This window comes from Glycine soja, chromosome 11 (assembly GCF_004193775.1).
Source record: "Glycine soja cultivar W05 chromosome 11, ASM419377v2, whole genome shotgun sequence".
In the NCBI taxonomy this organism is placed as follows: domain Eukaryota; kingdom Viridiplantae; phylum Streptophyta; class Magnoliopsida; order Fabales; family Fabaceae; genus Glycine; species Glycine soja.
The window spans coordinates 7,328,672-7,346,844 of NC_041012.1; the positions used below are offsets into that span (position 1 = coordinate 7,328,672).

The following is an 18,173-nucleotide window of genomic DNA, read 5'->3' on the forward strand; positions in this document are numbered from 1 at the left end:
GGCTTCATTTGGTTTCCTAAAAAATATTTCCCTAAGGGGTCAGATCATGTCACAAACATACTATGTATTACTCGTTATGTTGTATGTATCTCGTGCAAAGGGGTTGGACACAACTGTAATACCGATGTAATAATATGCATCTAAAATATGTTTTTATATCAAGTTTTGGATATTAATTTTTGTAATAGGTTGATTCCCCCTAAAAAAAATTCCCAACAAGGCTAATCCTGATGAATCAATTCTGACGCCCAATTCACGCAAGAATTATCACCAATTGAAAAAGCAAAGTTCCTCTTCCAGGATTGAGATGCCTACAGCTTTATCAAAGCCTTAGAGAATCTCAACCATGAAAAATGTTTGAATGTATAGTCAAAAACAGTTGTAAACAAATATATTTTGATAAAGATGAAAGGGTGAGCTCAAGAGGAGGATTCTTGATCTTGGTGCTTCTCACAAAAGTCTATGTGATGAGAGATTTTACCTTGCTATTATTAATTGACTACCTCTCTGACAACACAAATGTTCGCTCAGCACTTTCAGAAAGTGTCTTATTTTAGTCAACGACAAAAACTTCACCACACCCCAATTATTTAAATGTATTGTTTGTGAATTGATTATTACACGCACCAATTTTCCAACAGCCACCACACCAACCAAAAAAGAAAAACAATGAAACATAACAAGAAAAGGATAACATGGAGGAAGTCATGATTTTATTTTGGGGTGTGTGTGCCTGCGTTGGGATGCATCGTATCATAGTAAAGACAAAAGCATTTAAGCCAATAGGATCATCTGTCACCACTACACGAAATATCGGACGACAATAATCCACTAATCTTTCAAACATGACATTAACCACTCGTCACTATGACTAAAGCAGCAAAAGCATAAACAAATTGTATGGTATAGTACATATTAGGAATGAACCACTTAAATTTCCTGAGCACCCCATATGAAAATGCTTTTTCACTCATCTAAATCCACTAAAAGACAACTTGCAACATTCGTGAAAGAGAACCGACAAATGTCCTAGAATTTTGAAAATTAACTTATTCTAAATAACAATTTTTTCTGATTCATTAGAAGAAAATAAACTCTTACTAATCTAGAATCAAATCACACCAGATAAATAAAATCTGACTGAAAATTATTTTTATCCAAGGGTGAACTCAAATAATACCTTACAATTTGTTTACTATTCTAAACAAGTAGTAAATAAACAAAAACACATTATATTATGTAATATACTAGGTACAAGTTAGGGTACAGGAGTTCATAATTCATAAAAAATAAAATGATTAGCTGTAAAAAATGAAACCATAAACAGAACCCCGATTGAAACTTCTACTTCTTCTGTCCTTCTACCCTTTTTTTGTCTTCTCAATTTCCTTACTTGGTGGGGATTTTACCAGGCAATGAATAGAGTATCTCTAAAAAAACGATCTTGAAGAATAGTCATTACCATAAGGATAAAACACTCTCATACAAATAAAAAGAAAGAAAGAAAAAAAAACATCAATATATCCCTTTAATTCTCTTACTTCCTAGATCTCCAAGCTGATATTGAATACATTGGCCGATCCTCCCAGCAAATTAAGACACAACCATTTTCATCCCTCATTCTGTATCCTTCACAACCATAGCTTTGCAGGAACCTCCTTGCTTGCAACATACCAAAGTAGCTCAAAGGCACGTTACCAAACCCAGCTAGATCAAATCTCTGGAACCACTTTTCCAGCTTTTCATGTCTCTCCTTTCGTTCAGATCCCTCACATGCAATGATGTTCTTGATTTCCTCCCCAAAAAGCATCTTCTCCACCCTTAATCTCTCCAATGATGTTCTTGAGACAGTGGATTCCAAACAATCAAACAATGCTGCAAAAGAATATAGAGCTTCAAGTAGCCTATCCATCAGAGTTGGACCATTGTGATTACAGTCTTGTTCTGTCACAACCATGACCTTTGGTGATAATCCCCACAAGGCATTAAGAAAGCTCTCCATATTCATTGAATTGGAAGTAGTTAAAGATGCCGGTGAAGATGAGGTTGAGTCAGGACTTAGAGTGTACCCATTAACCATATCTTTCTCAACCAAATCACCCAATGTGCTTTGGCCCATTGGCAGGACTCTTTGCAAGTGAATTCCATTTGAGGTTTTCAACAGAAGAGGAGACTTTCTCTGCATGGTTTCATCATCCCAGGCCAAAAGGGTATGCAATTGGAGAATGGAACTTATTGCTAGTGCCTCGCCAGTCTTCACGCGAAGTTTGTCGAAATCAAGATTTTCTAATTTGCTCACCACAGGGTTGAATTGGAACGGTATATCCAACTTTTCTGCTTCTTCAGTTAGTCTATGAGCCACCTGATCCAGAATCTCCTTTTTCTGATGAACCCCGGTGATTCTCAAATGAGGAGGGCCTTCGGGACGCCCACTCAATACTTGAAGGAGAGCAATCCACTGAGCAGCTTCAGCAGCATTGAGATCAATTATGTGAATCACTTTCTCCCCTTCCATTGCTTCAATGATGGCCTGATTTGTGAGAACAAATGCTACCTTCAAGAAAGGGAAAAGCTCAAAGAAAAGCTTCTGAACCAGAATTTCGTCGGATAGCAAAGTAATTCTGGTCGAGTTGAGGGCTCTGTGGATCCCAGGCCATGTTTTAAGAATCCGATCAGCAAGCGATTCCATAAAATATGTCGCGATTCGCTGCATAGTGTCCCCATCAGGGGAAGCAAGCAGGGAAATTTGCTCAAGTGTGGTGTTTGCATTTTCAAGGTTACCAGCAGCTACATGGTTTGCACAAGTGAGCAACAAATGGATCAAGTATAAACCCCTTTCCTCGGATTTCATTTCCCTAAACAAGAGATTGTTGGGAGAACCTAAGCTAGGTGAAAGTGACATCATGGAGAAGAACTGCAGGGGTGAAGAATTTACAGAAGACGATCCTTCTTGCAACATAAATCCCATGTAACAATAATGACAACAATCTCAGGAATTTGGAAACAATGAAAGGTGATGATGATGATGATTACAGAGGCAGAATGTTGTAGTCACAGACAAATTGCTAGATTAAATAATAATAATAATAAATCTTAAAAATTTAGACTCATTCAGATATCAAACCTCAGATTTTACAACACATGGGACAAGTTTGAAGAAGCCATTGAATGAAGACAGAATGAGGATTCAAAGCAAAGAAGAAAAGGATTTGAACATAAGAACTCTGATAAGAAGCTCTCAACCCTCAACCTCTTTCTTTATAATCTCAGAAACCAAACGGTTCAAGATTTTTCCGCCAATTCAGCAAAAAGTAGGCAGAAAAACATGAAAACAGTTACAACTTTAGAAGAAGAAGAGGGAAACGTACCAAAACCAGGTCAGCAACAGAAGTAGGCATTGCAAGTTGCAAGTTGCAACGAGGAAACGCTTGCTTATCCCTTGGTGGGTTTTCAAATTGAAGAATAATCCAGACGAAGCCCCCAGAAAATTCCAAAACTTGCCTCTTGGAACACTGAAAAAACCAGAACCATAATGGGTTTGTTTGTTCAGCTTAAATGGGAGTGAGTTTCAATGTTTGGACCCTTGTTCTTCTGGTTTCAGCGACTTGTTCATGACTACGTTGTCGACAATGCGTGAAGGGTCCCTTTTGTCTTTATTGTTTTGTTGTCCTTCACACCTCAGTGGAGTGTGGAATTTCTGAGAAGGCTAAAATATAATACCGTCTCTTTCTCTCTATAGAATCCCTGTTTTTTTTTTTTTTTGTTCTGTTTTGTTAGAAGGAAAAAAAAAGAGAGAAAAAAAAGTTAAAATCTGAAATAAAAATAAATTAAAACGTTTATTTCTGAAAGTGAATTTTTTTTTCTTTTTTTTCATGTTTTTAAACCAAAATAATATATATTTTGTTATACATGTTTTTGTTTCTCTCTAATTTTCTTTCCTCTTCTACCAAAAATAAGATTTGTTTGGGGTGTGTTTGATTTAAAATATAAAAGTAAAATATTTTTTTAATTAAAATAAAATATAAACCTCAATAAAAAAAATCTCATATTATTTTCATCCTTGAAAACAAAAACTTGAGCTTTAATGTTTTTGTTTTGTCTTTAACCTTAGGTGGGTAGGGAATCAGGACCGGCCAAAAGGACTTTATAATATTCCGAAAGACTAGGTGAAAACAAACGTGCCTTGCCAAAGACAAACAACGCTACCCCTCGGTTTTGCTTCCTTCCGAGTGAGAATGGCAAGGTGGCTCTAAACAAAGGTTTTGTTTTATTTTCAAAAGCAATGACCATACGATTATCTTCTTCTATTAGGACAAAAAGACAAGGAGGCTGAGGAAACGTCCAAAACGAGATTGAACATCTATCTCTACTTGTGGATTCTTAGGTGGCACTTGAGAAAAATCCTACACCGTCTCATTCTTTTCAGGAATTCCCCCTTTTCTCGCAGGAATTTCCCAAACTCCACATAACATGCCACTATTTTGCTAGCTTCCTCGTTAGGTGCTAATGCTATGTGATCAATTTTTTTATTGGCTTACACTGACAAATTAGTATGATATACAATACACTGCATGCCGCGTTTCCTCTTTTAAAAAATTATCAATTTTTTATCATCATATTATTCATATAAAATATTATTTACTTTATTGATAATTAATATTTAAATTTTTTATCATTCATATCAACAACTTGTTGGTAGAATTATCAATTTGGTTTCTAATTTTTTATCATCATGTCATCACAATTCATATTACTTTAATATTTTTCTAAAAATCTATTTTTAGTATATGATAAGGATTAATTTTTTTAAGAATATTATAAATTTAAAGACTAACAATTACATATAAAAAAGATATATATTGCGTGTAAAAATTTAGGATTTAAGAATATTCTTGAATTTGTATTTGTAAAAAATAATATACCATTTAGAGAAAATTTAGAAAACAATAGCAGTTTCCTTAAAAAATTGTGACCCCAATTATGTACTAATTTACTTAAAAAATCCCGAGTTGTAAGGATAATTGAGGGATAAAACAAAAAGGAAAAGAAAAAAAAATACTTGTCGATTAAAAAAATACTTAAAAGAATCGTCTCCTCAAATCATTCTATTACTCAAATTGATGAACTTATCATAATGCAATGCTTCTGAGATATCATACATCATAACATCAATCTATAAGAATCGTGTAGCTATATTATAGCCAAAAAGCAAAAGGAGAATAGTCAATCTATTGCCTTCCTTTGTCAAATTATATAAAGGGACAAAAGAGAGGTTTACAATCCGCAATTAATGACCTGACATAGTAGGACATGTGCCAAATCACAGAAGCATTGAAGAAGGAACCAGGAGTGAAAATGATGCGAAAGTGAGCAGACACGTTTTACCAATCGGCTCGCCCAAGAGGAAAAATACTTTATGTTATTAAAAGAAGAATACTTGGTAGTTTGTCAGGTTTAATTTATTAATTTCATTATTGATTTATTGGTATATGTAATGTAATTATATAATTTCACATATTATGATTTTAATATAGTAGAATAATAAGAGGTTGCTTAAAAAAATAATAATACTAATAATAAATAAAAGGTTAGAAGGGGCCATTTATGAAAAGGGTCCCAACTATCCCACCAAGATAAAATCAATAAATAAAAAAGATTACACAGGCAAAAAGAGACACGGGTAGAAATGTTGAAGGATTTGAGAAAAGGCTCCAACTTTATGTCTTGGTGATTGATACAAGATTGTATTTTTTTAAGTCTCATCCTAACTGTTTCTTAATATTTAATAGAAAAAACTTCAATGAAAAAAATGTTTATATTATTTTTTTTCAATAAGTTCTTACAATATTTTAGTATTTTATTAGTATTGTTAAAGTGAATTAAACTCATTTAGATTGATTCATTATGAGTTACTAAAAAATGAGTCGATCTAAATCAATTTACTTATAACTTGTTTGGAAATTTGTTGGTCCATCTTTAGAAGTATGTTTCAAAAGTTACAAAAAGATTGCTTCTCCCACCAGAACTTCAACATACGGTTAGAAATTCTAAATATTAATCCAAACAAGAAATTTTTGGTGAACCAAAAAATCCAAAACCCAACTCAACTCATTATGTATTTGTATGTTAGCTCACAAGTTGACTAACCTAATTTATAAATACAAAAAAATCTAACAATATACTAATTTCTAATAACACTAAAAAAGTAAGAAAATAAAATAAAAATCCCAAGACTATAACTAAAAAGGGTGAAGTAAAATGGATTGACGAGAATTGACATAACTCATCCAAATTGGCTGAACTCAACCCAAAGGTTAAATGAACCAGACCAAGTCAGTCCATGAAGTGTCCTAATTTTATTTTTCATCTTTTAATATTTAAACAAATAAAAACAAAAATAATACTGTGAAAGAATAATATAATTAACGATTAACTAGTAAACATTTTTAAAATTAAAAAAAAACATTTAATATTTCTAATTTTTTCATTTGCAAGTTTAAACATTTATTTGAAAATAAATAGGGAATTTTCGTCTTTCTTCGAATCAATCTTTATACCGATCAGTGTCGTGATGCTGCTTCGAGAATTGCAAAACTTGGCTATGACAAAACGTTCGTAACTAACCAACCACTCACTAGGTTAGTTAGAGAATTTTCGTCTTTCTACGAAGCAATCTTTAGGAGTATTTTGTCAGAAGCCAGACTAGGCCATTCTCTTGTGATAGCTACGAGCCTAGAATACCCTAAATCAAATGACACGTGGCAGAAAAACGATAGCAAGAGAACTAGAGAAGAGAGAACAGAGCAATCTATAAGCCACAGGCCAAACAATACTCTATTGGCAAGATAATGACAATTTTAGTATCTAGTGGAACAAAAGCTACAATAATAAATTAAAATCCATTAAGGAGGCTCATGTCATGCTCATGCTTACTGAAGTAATAAGTGATAACTGCTTTGAGATTTCATCTACCGCATAAGGGAAGATTCACATTTCTCAAGGCATGTTCAGCAAATGGCACAATGAAATTCTTTCACTCTCTCAAACGCCCAGAGGCATTTTGATGACAACAGACGTTAACCCTAGATGATTAGGCAGAATAAACAACCACCTGTTGGAGTCAGATGTTCACCATACTTTTCATTTGTATGGTCTGAAAGGCTAAAACCGTGTCTACCACATAGACCCTTTTAATTGCTCTTCACTATCCTCTCGATTCCAACAAAAACTTTGTCCACTCATTGGAATCTCAAAACAACATAAGCTAATTCATGCCAGATCGAGGTTGAAGGATATTCTCAAACCCACCAGGGACAAACACAGGAAGCTGATTTGAGAGTAAATTCCTTTTATATCTTGGCTCTTGAGGCAAGTTCACCGATATGCTGCCCTCTTGGGCATCAGTTGATGCCAAATGTCTTTCATTTCTCAAACCATCTTTAACAGGGGCACTCAAAAATGGACCTCCATAAAAGATAGAATCTCCTGTATACATCAGATTCTGTATGTGCTGCCCAGGAGATTTGGGTGCAGATGATGACAACTCCTGCTGAGGAATCACTGATTTTCTCCCAATACTGCTTGTTTCAGCATTTACATTTGGAAATTCTATGCGCATGGATGACCTATTTCGAGCTTCAGAGGGCAATAAAGGAACCGAAACATATCTGCCAGCTTCTTGATCCCAAACAACTGATGCCCGTTTCACGTCTCTTAGAATAGAAGTGTTAGAAGTTGAAAGCAACAATGGATCATTACCAATTCCTTTTGGCATTGCTGTCCTCCCATCAAATCCAAGAGAAGGACTAGATATTGGGTTCCTGAAGTTTGACAATGTTGCTTTAGAAGTTAAAGGACGCTCAGGCACCAAACTAGGAATTGAGGTACCTGCCCTGAAGCCACCCAAACTGTGGTCCTGTGGAAGAGGGCTGAGTGTAACTGCCTCTTGAACATGGCTAGGACTACTAAAACTACTCATACTTTGAGTTCCAGTCTCATACTCATCACGACTTCCTTGACTAGGAGCAATAGAATTTCTCACTGGAGACAATCTCAACTCGTGTTTTATTTCCTTGTTAGTTCCAGTCTCTGTGCTCAAACTACTTCTGATGCTCATGTTGCCACTAGAGCTCAATTCTCCATCTGGTAGACGGTGGTTATCTACAGGTCGCAAAACTGAAGAAGATGCCCTGGCTTTTGCAGCTGCTCTCACTGCCTCTTGTGAATCCAACTTAGCAAGCTTCCAAGCACTAATACGAACAGGTCTTTTTGGCATCTTTTGCCCTCTTTCTGCAATCCCAGCTGCATCTGGATCAACAGTTGATGGTAGCATTCCAGGCTCCAAGTGAGGCACAACTTCATCCTAAAGCCCATGTTAGGCAGGCCACATAAATCAAGTCATAACTACGTTTTAAGAACAAAAATCATTTTCATGGTCAAGAAAAACAATGAGAAAAGTGTTAACACCTAACAGCATGTAAGTTGCATAAAAAACCACATGAAAACTTCGTTAAGTAAAAAAAGGTATAAATTAAATAAAGGCATGAAAAATCACTAATTAGGCAAAACAACGGAAATTTATTTTGTAAATTCTACAATATACTTGCCCTATTGTGGTTTGGTTTAGTACAGGGATGGACATAACAGCGCTCTATAAATTCAGTCAAGGTTGCAGTCGGAAGTACATATATAGTTCATCCTCCCTACCCCCAAAGATTTTGTTTTTGTTCTGCCTATTCACTCTTTGATCCATTTCTTTGACCTAAAGGTCCTAAACTACATAAAGATGTTTAACACAACAATTTTTTTCTAAAAGAGTTAAGTGCGTCATAATATGGCAACTGTGGGTATTTAATATATGATTCTCGAGTTGAATTATTATAAAATAACACAATTTTCCTGATACCCAATTTATGGAAATCCTGTCTCATAAAATGAGGGTTGACATTGACAAGCAATACACCACGAGTGAAAGAAATCATGATGCAAGTTTTAATTTAAAAAATACATAGGCATGATTGTAATGCTCAACAGGTTATTTTAGGGCCTATTTGGTTTGAAAAACTATTTTCTATTTTCAATTTCTAGTTTCAAAAATTCTGTTTTCACTATTTCTTCTACAAATATTTGATAACAGAAAATGAAATAAAAAATACGGTGTCATTTTTGTAATTGTTTGTGAAAACAGGAAATAAAAAAAAAAACATTTTTCAAACCCCTTAGTTTCTCTCATCACTTGACCTCTTTCTGTGGATTAGAAAGCCACTGATTCAGATTAATTGATGTTCTTCAAAATTTTAAAATAGCATTTGAATGATAAGACACTAATTTTTCTAGACAAACAAAGGTTATAGTCTATAAGGTAGGACAGAAGTTCCCAATGGCATAATTAAAAGCTCCTTTTAGAGGATTTAAATTAAACAAGAACAGCTTCTGACACAGATTTATTGCCCAACAGCCCCTCAATATAGTTTTCTAACTACAAATCTACGAAATCAAACCACAAGCCAACAAGCATCTTTGGATACTTAATATAGTAGCATAACTTATTTTCTTTTAATCAATAACTATACGGATGAAAACAAAAAGTCAACCCAAGTACCTGATAATCCACGAATACCCTAGGAGGGGTACACCAAGCCCCTTTATACTGCAAACCAAGTGAACTTCCTCCACTCAATCCAGTTGTGGCTGAGCCTGTTGGAGAGTAAAGTATATTTGGCAAATCCTCATCAACAGATGCTCCAGCAGGTGCTTCGCTCATGGCTCTCATTGCTACAACATATTCATAGGTAGTGATGCCCTGATCCAACAAGAAAGGAGGGAAGATGAGAGAACCACTCTTATGTGTGAAATAGCTAAAATAATGGTCAAAAACTAAAATCAATTTTTAAAGTTCTGTAAATATCAGGGTGGAAGCAAAACATCCCAGGCATAATACACAAAAATGCTTAAGTAACTAACATTGATAAATTCTTTTCTAGTTCCTAAAAATGCTTTTCTTATTCTAGATGAATTTTCTGAAACTCCACCATGTCGTGTGTATCTTAAGTTCATTACATAGAGTTCCCTCGATCAAATTAGACTAGCCGAGCAGCATAGAACCATGTACAAAAGGATGGGGGTGGGGAAGAAAAAAGAACAGAAAAACAACCTCAGATTCTCTGCTACTGAATCACTGACCTTCCTAATTAGTATCATGTGGAAAAAGAAAAGCTCACCCAAAGGCACACAAGCCAAGATAGAAACTACAGTACATACAACCTACACATTGAAACAAGAAATATAATAAATTTCTAAATATATATAATAATAACCATTTGTCATATACCAGATTTAATATAAAACAAATAAAAGGGATACCACAACGGCTGCAAATGGGGGCCGAGAGAATCCATTTCCGAGTCTATCAATGATTTCAGACTCCATTCCTCTCTTGTTAACAAAGAAACGCACAAAAACAGCAACACCAACTCCAGCTTCAATAACTAGCTGAAATGCAAAAGAAGAACGTACAGAAGGCCTTATTAGCAACCAAAACAAATTATTGCTTTTAAATAATAAATCATTTATGTGGACCAATATACATACCCACGCAAGACTAAAAGCCATGAGAGCAATAAAAGAACTGTAATTTTTGTGACCCACACAATTGTTAAGCCACTGCAACAAGGTGATGTATAAGTAAAACTCAAAGTTAAGCCACTGCAACAATTGTTAATATTCCAAGATGTATGCTTCACTCAGCACACCAAATCATACCCGACAATGGTGATCGAAGCCATCAACACATTTATCACAACTTCTACAATGTTTACTGAACTTGCGCACCTGCAATACAGGAAATACAATGCACAAGATATACACACTAAGTGAGAAGCGCAAGCTACTTCTCTAAAATGCCTCTACTGATAGCTGCATGCAACCAGATAAGTAAATAACATTAGAGTAACTAACTTCAAGTCCCAAATTTCTAGTCGCAGAAATTTCCAAATATAGATAAAGAAAGAATGAAAGCAAAAGGGCACATAATCCAAAGACATCTCTATCACTCAAGTTTCCAGGAAAGTGGAAGGATATCCCAAAAATAGATAAAGGAGGAAGGAAAGCAGAAGGGCTCATAATTCTTTGGTATCTCTACTCTATCACTTAAGTTTCCTGGAAAGTGGAAGTCCGGAGTAAAATTAGAATCACAAATAGATAAAAAAAAAAGTTTTGACCAAATTGTTTTATATAATAGAGAGAGAGATAAATAAATGAGTTACAAATCACAATGCAATACCTCAGCATTGCACAAAGTGCAGAACAAAGCATCTTCACCACCACCCTGCTCATCAGCTGTTGCTTCCTGTTTCCGGCAATCTTCATGTGAAAATAATATGCAGAAAATTCCTCCAATTGCATTACACGAGTTCTGGTTATTCTCTTTCCTTGAATTATCTACTCTATCAAGATCTTCCACTGAGCTCTTCTTGCTCATAGACCTTTTGGAAGCAGCAGATGACGGAGAATATTGCTCTCTAGCAGCAATGCGTTCATGTTCAGAACCATGATGCTTCCCTGATAAATCATGAGCAGAACTGAACTTATTTCCCACTCTAGGGTCAAACTTAGATATAATGCCCGGATCTGCAGGGTTAATTGCAGTGCATCTGACGTAAAGAATGAACACAATGAGAGCCTGCAATGCCACACGAATGAGACAACATAAGCCCTGCTTCTTTTGGGTATGTAAATAATATATATAAATGAGGTGAAATGATAAAAAAGGCGATTTGCATACCACAGGAGAGTAAATAGCAATGAAGGTATATTCCCATATATGACCCCCTCCAATGAAGGGAGCAAGGAAAGCATAGAAAGCAATCACCAATAAGCAGAATACAGTGATCGCAACAACCTATTCATGAAAGAACCAATAATTAGAAAAATAAGTAGACATGCCTTCAACTGATAAAATCCAAGTCAGTCTAACCAAAGTGCTAAGCATTATATAAATAATCTAAAATATTGGAAAATAGCATTTGGATATATTTAACTGGTGTAAGGATCAAATTTAGGGATTTGGTTCAATACATGCATGTTGGAATAAGGTGTTTGTAGTTGCTGTTGTTGTTGTAAGGATCAATTACTTTTCACATTCAAATAGTACATGGGTCATATAGTGGTGTAACCTAGAAACACTAAACCATTTATTTTATCTATTAGAATAAATTACACTCCCCTCCCTTTGAGAGATGCTCAAATAATATTGCTTTCTCTTATATTTTTTAAAATTACACTACCCTCTCCTAACAGATTAAATTGTGCTACACTTGTAGTCTACATCAATGTAAACAAGCTTCTTAGGGACAATTTTTCTCTCAACATCCGGGAGGCTAGTTTTGGACCCTTTATCATTGACTTCGAAACTTTATAAAGGAAGAGATGAGGATTGCAGAGAATCAATTTATGTTAGGAAGGTTTACAACGTAAGTCATTTATCTTTAATGAGGTTTTGATGGAAAGGTACCTAATTAAAAAAGAGACTTACACATGGTTTTTATTGACTTTGAAAACACCTATGATATGATCAAGTGTCAAGAGAAGTTTTGTGAAAGACTTTGGGGTAAAAAAGGTGTCTAAATGGCTTACATCATAGCCATACAAGACATGTATGATGGGATAAATACTAGTTTTCAAACTCCAGGAGGCAAGACCGACTTTCCTATAAAGAGAGTATTACATTAAGGTTCAACCATAAGTCCTTACTTGTTTTATATGGTCTTGGATGTGCTTACTGGGGGACATACAAAAGATTATCCTTAATTTCATTATTTTTGTAGATGATATAGTTTTGATTGAGCTTTGGAGACAGACATTGGAAACAAAGAGTTTTTGCTTAACTAGGAGTAAGACAAAATATAAGCACTGCAATTTTAGCAAGAGAGGAGAAATATGACTTGAAAGTAAGGGTGGGAAAAAATACCATACCACAAGTTTAAATATATGAGATCAATAAAACAAAATGATGAAGAAATTAGTGAGGTATCACAGGATACAAAATGATATGGCTATAAAGGAGAAAAGGCACCAATGGTTATTTTGATTGCAAAGTACCTGCCAAGCTCAAAGGTAAGTTTTATCATATAACTATATGTCCAACTATACTCTATGGTAGTGAATATTGGGTTTTAAAAGGACAACAAGAAAAAAAAAAGTTGGGAATAGCATAAATGAGAATGTTAATCTGGATGTGTTGCCACACACAAAAAAAGATAGGATAAGAAAGGGTTGTATTGGTGTAGCATCAATTGAAGAAAAGATGACAAATCAGTTATGATGGTTTGGATACATACAAAAAAGACCACTAGAACCACTAGTGAAAATAATAGATTGCATGATTTTTAGTCATGTGAAAAGGAGAGAGGGAGATCAAGAAAGATATTGACAAAAGTTGTTAAGACGGATCCCCTGTTAAATAGTATCTTTGAAAAATGGTCTTCAATTGAGCTGAATGGCATCGTGATCCATGTAATTGACCTCACCTAGTGAGGTAAGGCTTTTTGTTGTTGTTGTCCGGCCCTCTTTGCCCATGTATTCCAGACTGTCTTGCCTTCAATTAAATTTCCTATATTCCAATCTAGCATCAGAACAGGATATTGAGATTTATAGATAGCATTCCTTTCTATTCTGTACCGCTTTACTAATCAACCCAATAAGTCTGCTGTTACTTGCTGGTTTAGAACTTTGGTAATAGTAAACAGTGCATGGTACAGTAGAGAGGTTGAGCTCCATAGTTTATATCTCATTCTGTTTATCGGTTGAAAACCCATTGAAGAATTAAGCAAGACAAGAGAAATAATTGGCCGGGGGAAGGGGGAGTTTGGGGTCAGAATATCTTAATCTTCCCTTAAAAAAAAACAAAAAAAACCTGGATCGTTTTATTCCAAATAAACTTTCTCCTTTTCAGTTTCCAAAACTGTTGCAAATAAATTTATCCAAACAAGGAAATTTCACTAGCTGCTTTTTTTTTCTTTTTCAAAAACAGTTTTTCAACCCTTAGTACGAAAGGGGGATATCCAAAACAGAATCAAACACACCCCTAAGTCTCGGGACAGTGAAAACTTGAGGCATTACTCAACAACCACATAGAAGACTTTTTTTCTGAGCCAGTAGCTAAGTTAAGCGCGTTAACCACGGGACCTAGACACAATTTTAAAACACGCGATCACAATAATTAATCAATGAAGAAAAATAATATGAGAATCCGCATGGAGATGATCATGAATAGATTCCAGAAAACCCTAACAAACAAAGAGGAGAGAATTAGACGAAGAAGAAGAAAGAAGAACCTGAAAAGTGTGAGCAGGTAGTTGCCAGCCATGTTTTCTCACCATATCTACTCAGCTCAATTCAGATTCGTCTCTCTCTCTCTCTCTCAATACCCTAAACCTTTAACTAGCAAGCAAGCGCACTAACTTGCTACTTCCAGCTGCAGAGTAGGAATAGGAACGGAAAAAAAAAAGAATCGTAAATATACCTAATCTCAATATAAAAACGCTTCTTAGTTCTTACATACACTTTTTTTTTCTTGTCTGAATTCTGACGTACACTTCTTAGTTTGCTTCCTTTTTAATCAATCTTTCAAACAATAAGAAATGTTATCAACAGCAGTCTTTTACAATTATAAAAGAAGACTCTACCTAATGGATTATAATTTATCAAAAAATCATTACTTTTTAGTTTTGTTCTTTTCATTTAATATTTTTTTCCTGATTTATATTAAATGAGAAATAAAACATATTAATATTAATCATTTATTAATGTCACTTGTATTTCTCTTATAAAATTTACCAAATATTTGATAATGAATTTCACTCATAAATTTTTAATGTATTTTAATTAATAATTAAACTAAAAATGTATTAGAAAATATGTGTTTCACTTATAAAATTTTCACCTTAACGCGTGTTTAACAAAAATCTCACTCTCACAAAATAATTTGTTTATGTTCGAGGTAACCTTGGTTATAAATACTTTATGTTTGTTTGAAGGATTTTGGAAAAGAGAGAAATAGGTGAGAGAAAATGAAGCATTATGTAGTTAAAGAAAAAAAGAGAAATGGGATAAGATAGAAAAATAAGGTGAGATTTACACAATTAATATCCATAATAATTAAAAATAAATATCAAAAGATTACGTTATTAGGTTTAATTGTGATAATTATTTATTTACTTTAATCAATGATGCATAATTTACCGTTTTCATTCAAGTGATTTTAGGTATAATTTTAAAAATTATAATTTTTATTAACATTTTTCATTCCTCTTTATTTTAAATCCAATGGAATATACGAACATAATCTTAATTAATATTAGTTATCATAATCTAAATTAATATTAAAGTCAATAAAAATTGAAAAAAAAAATATAATAATAAAAAGTTCCGCTAACCCCACATAAAAAATATTAAAAACATTGCATCTATGTTAATCCATTTTAAATATTTTTAGAATTAATTGAATTTTTTTACATTAGATAAAAATAAAAGTGACCACAATATCTGGTGAAGCAGAATATCAGTTTATTTTTCGGTCGCACATACAGCCACAAGACTAGGAAAAATTAAAACATGGAGTTAGGTCTTGTTTGGGTTCACCCGTTAGCAACACGGAAGTAAAAAAAATTAAAGAAAACCTAAAAAATTAAAATTTTGTCTCTTGACTTCCTACAATCAACTATAATAGTCTATTAGTCACATTCTGTCGTATACAATCATATTTTAAATTTAAATATTCTTAAAAAATAGTCTAGTGTTTTTTTAATTAAAAAAGGGCTATATGGCACAATAAATTTGAATCTAAACAAATACAAATTGGCAAATTTTTAATTAACAAATGCATCAAAACAAGTGCAAATTGGCAAAGGATAAAGGAGCAAATTTTTAGGAATTTAATAAATATGTATTGTCAATGTAAATATTTTTAACTGGCAATCAATAAAAAATAGTTTTAATATAATTTTAAAAATAATTACTATAAGGGTAAATAAATTAATCATACATATAATGTACAAAAAAATCATATATAACTTTAAATTGATGATAATATAAAAATTATATTATTAATACATGTAATATTTATTCAATTTAAAAAGAAAAGTGTGTAACGTCTTTAATGCGTCCATAATCCATATTGTTCATTTTAAATAATTTATAAAGCCTGCGTTCTAAAAAAATGTTTATTTTTTTTACCAAACAAAATTCTTTCGATATGACCCTGCGTTCTAAATTTGATTCACAATTTCATAAAATATTGTTCTCTGACAATTGCCTTCATTGTTGATTAAACTCTTGAGCACGATAGAAAGCTAATTTAATATTTAATGAAATTACAAGAACGGCCAAATACGACTGAACAAATACGTTACAGCTATTCACCAAAAAAAAAAAAAACGTTACGGCTAAGAATGAACTTAGAATTTCCTAGAAAAAAAAAATAAAATGAAAGTGTGAACTTATAATAGTCTAATGGGTATACTCTGTAAAAATTACACTGCATCGACAAAAGAAAAATCATATTCTATATAATTTACAAAGTTATCAAAATCAGCATACTTATGATATATTTAGTGATTTATCATTGAATAAAAATATAAAAAAAAACACATTATTATATATCTTATTTTCTCATGAGATTAAAAGCATTTAGTAAAATAAATAGAGTATAAATTAATATTAAAAAGTCATAATAAAATAATGGAGATAAAAATGATAGTTTAGAAAATCAAATACCGCATGAAATAACATCTAAAAATATATTACTAACACGTCATAAGCTACTATAAAATAAATTCTTTCATTAAACAAGCATAGTTTAATAATAATAATAAAAGGCAATCAAATAAGATATAAGTTTGCTTCTTACACTTACCAAAAAAAAAAAGTTTTCTTCTTGGTTCTTACTAGTTTCTTTTCTATCTCTGGGAATTAATACTTTTAATTAAACTTACAACGTATTTATACTACTCAATCCCCACCATAAGACTGACTACAGTGATTTAATTAATGAAGATTTGATCACATAATTAACGTTCATCCATAATAATTACATGATTTGAATTTGAATTTTGGAATCCTTCAACTTTGATAAAATTTTAGGTAAAAAGTCGTATGATTCAAATATAAAATAAATTTTACACCAAAAATATATAAAGTAAATTTTGGTCTTATTTTTTTTTCTAATTTATGATTATATTTACATTAGTTTGAATATAATATGAAATCTAATTTCATCTAATCTATTAACAATGATTTGATGTGAAATTCATGATTTTTTTTCATAATGTTAATTAAAATAGTATATTAATACAATAGCACTTTTCAAATAACACAAATTTGCTTGTATATTTTTTCGGAGGTTTATTGGATAACATTTGTGTTAATTTGCATGTCAATTGTAGGCGTCAAACTATACACGCCATCATTTGGTTCCTTTAACCTATATTTTAGGCTTCGATCCTTTAAATATTATGCGGCTTTTGAATTATCGTAATATTATGTTTATCGTTTCAAATCAATAAAAAAAGAATTTGAAGAACATCAAAAAGTGCATCGTAAGAAACAAATGATGACATGTAGTTTAACCCCCATAAGCCACGCAAAAATTAACACAAGTTGAGAACAAGACGATGGAAATAGCAAAAACAGGAGAAAAACCACAAAGTCATAAAATGAAGGGGGTGCTTATAAAAAAACACAGGGTCAAAAAGAAACCGCACACTTACGGCAAAACTTCAGTCAGATGATGCACAAGCCCTAAGCCCTAAACATTCCATGTTGTCTTTTAAGTTCTCATTATCCTATGAGCATAATAAACCCTTCCAAAGTTATCCACTTACAGCAAAGTACTTAAGAAACCCCTCGTTATCAATCTCGGGTAGAGGTCACAATCGTACAATAGTTATCCAACGTTTACATAAGAACTTAAGGGTGTGTTTGTTTTTTCATTTGAATTTCTAGATGGTTGTTGAAGTTTCATCGAATGGAGAACTATGATATTTGACAATTATAACAGAAGATTCAATTAAATGTGAATTACGCATGAACAAACGTTCAATTAGAAGTAATTTTGGATTACTTTTCCATTAAGGTTCATTGAATCCGTTAGAAAGATATTTTTTTTTTAATTTCAA

General features: G+C 32.9%; 2 protein-coding genes across 6 annotated transcripts; both read right to left on the reverse strand.

The window, feature by feature from the left end:
* Window positions 1-1,212: 1,212 nt before the first annotated feature.
* On the reverse strand, window positions 1,213-3,694 carry LOC114376303 (scarecrow-like protein 3). Of its 3 annotated transcripts, none has more exons than XM_028334370.1 (2): window positions 3,369-3,694; window positions 1,213-2,946 (listed from the first exon to the last, which is right to left on the reverse strand). In XM_028334370.1, exon 2 carries the CDS (start codon window positions 2,903-2,905, stop codon window positions 1,538-1,540), a length of 1,368 nt encoding a protein of 455 aa, XP_028190171.1. In that variant the 5' UTR covers window positions 2,906-2,946; window positions 3,369-3,694; the 3' UTR covers window positions 1,213-1,537. The 3 variants fall into 3 exon arrangements, with proteins under 3 accessions (XP_028190171.1, XP_028190170.1, XP_028190169.1); XM_028334369.1 differs by having other exon boundaries at window positions 1,213-2,949; XM_028334368.1 differs by having other exon boundaries at window positions 1,213-3,694.
* Window positions 3,695-6,809: 3,115 nt separating this feature from the next.
* LOC114375997 (probable protein S-acyltransferase 19) lies at window positions 6,810-14,597 on the reverse strand. 3 transcript variants are annotated; one of them, XM_028333890.1, is made up of 9 exons: window positions 14,334-14,597; window positions 11,783-11,899; window positions 11,282-11,680; window positions 10,762-10,830; window positions 10,591-10,662; window positions 10,363-10,491; window positions 10,183-10,263; window positions 9,602-9,802; window positions 6,810-8,362 (listed from the first exon to the last, which is right to left on the reverse strand). In XM_028333890.1, the coding sequence occupies exons 1-9, from the start codon at window positions 14,376-14,378 to the stop codon at window positions 7,265-7,267; spliced, it is 2,211 nt and encodes a 736-aa protein (XP_028189691.1). In that variant the 5' UTR covers window positions 14,379-14,597; the 3' UTR covers window positions 6,810-7,264. The 3 variants fall into 3 exon arrangements, with proteins under 3 accessions (XP_028189691.1, XP_028189692.1, XP_028189693.1); XM_028333891.1 differs by lacking the exon at window positions 10,183-10,263; XM_028333892.1 differs by lacking the exons at window positions 10,591-10,662; window positions 10,762-10,830.
* Between the last annotated feature and the right edge of the window lie 3,576 nt (window positions 14,598-18,173).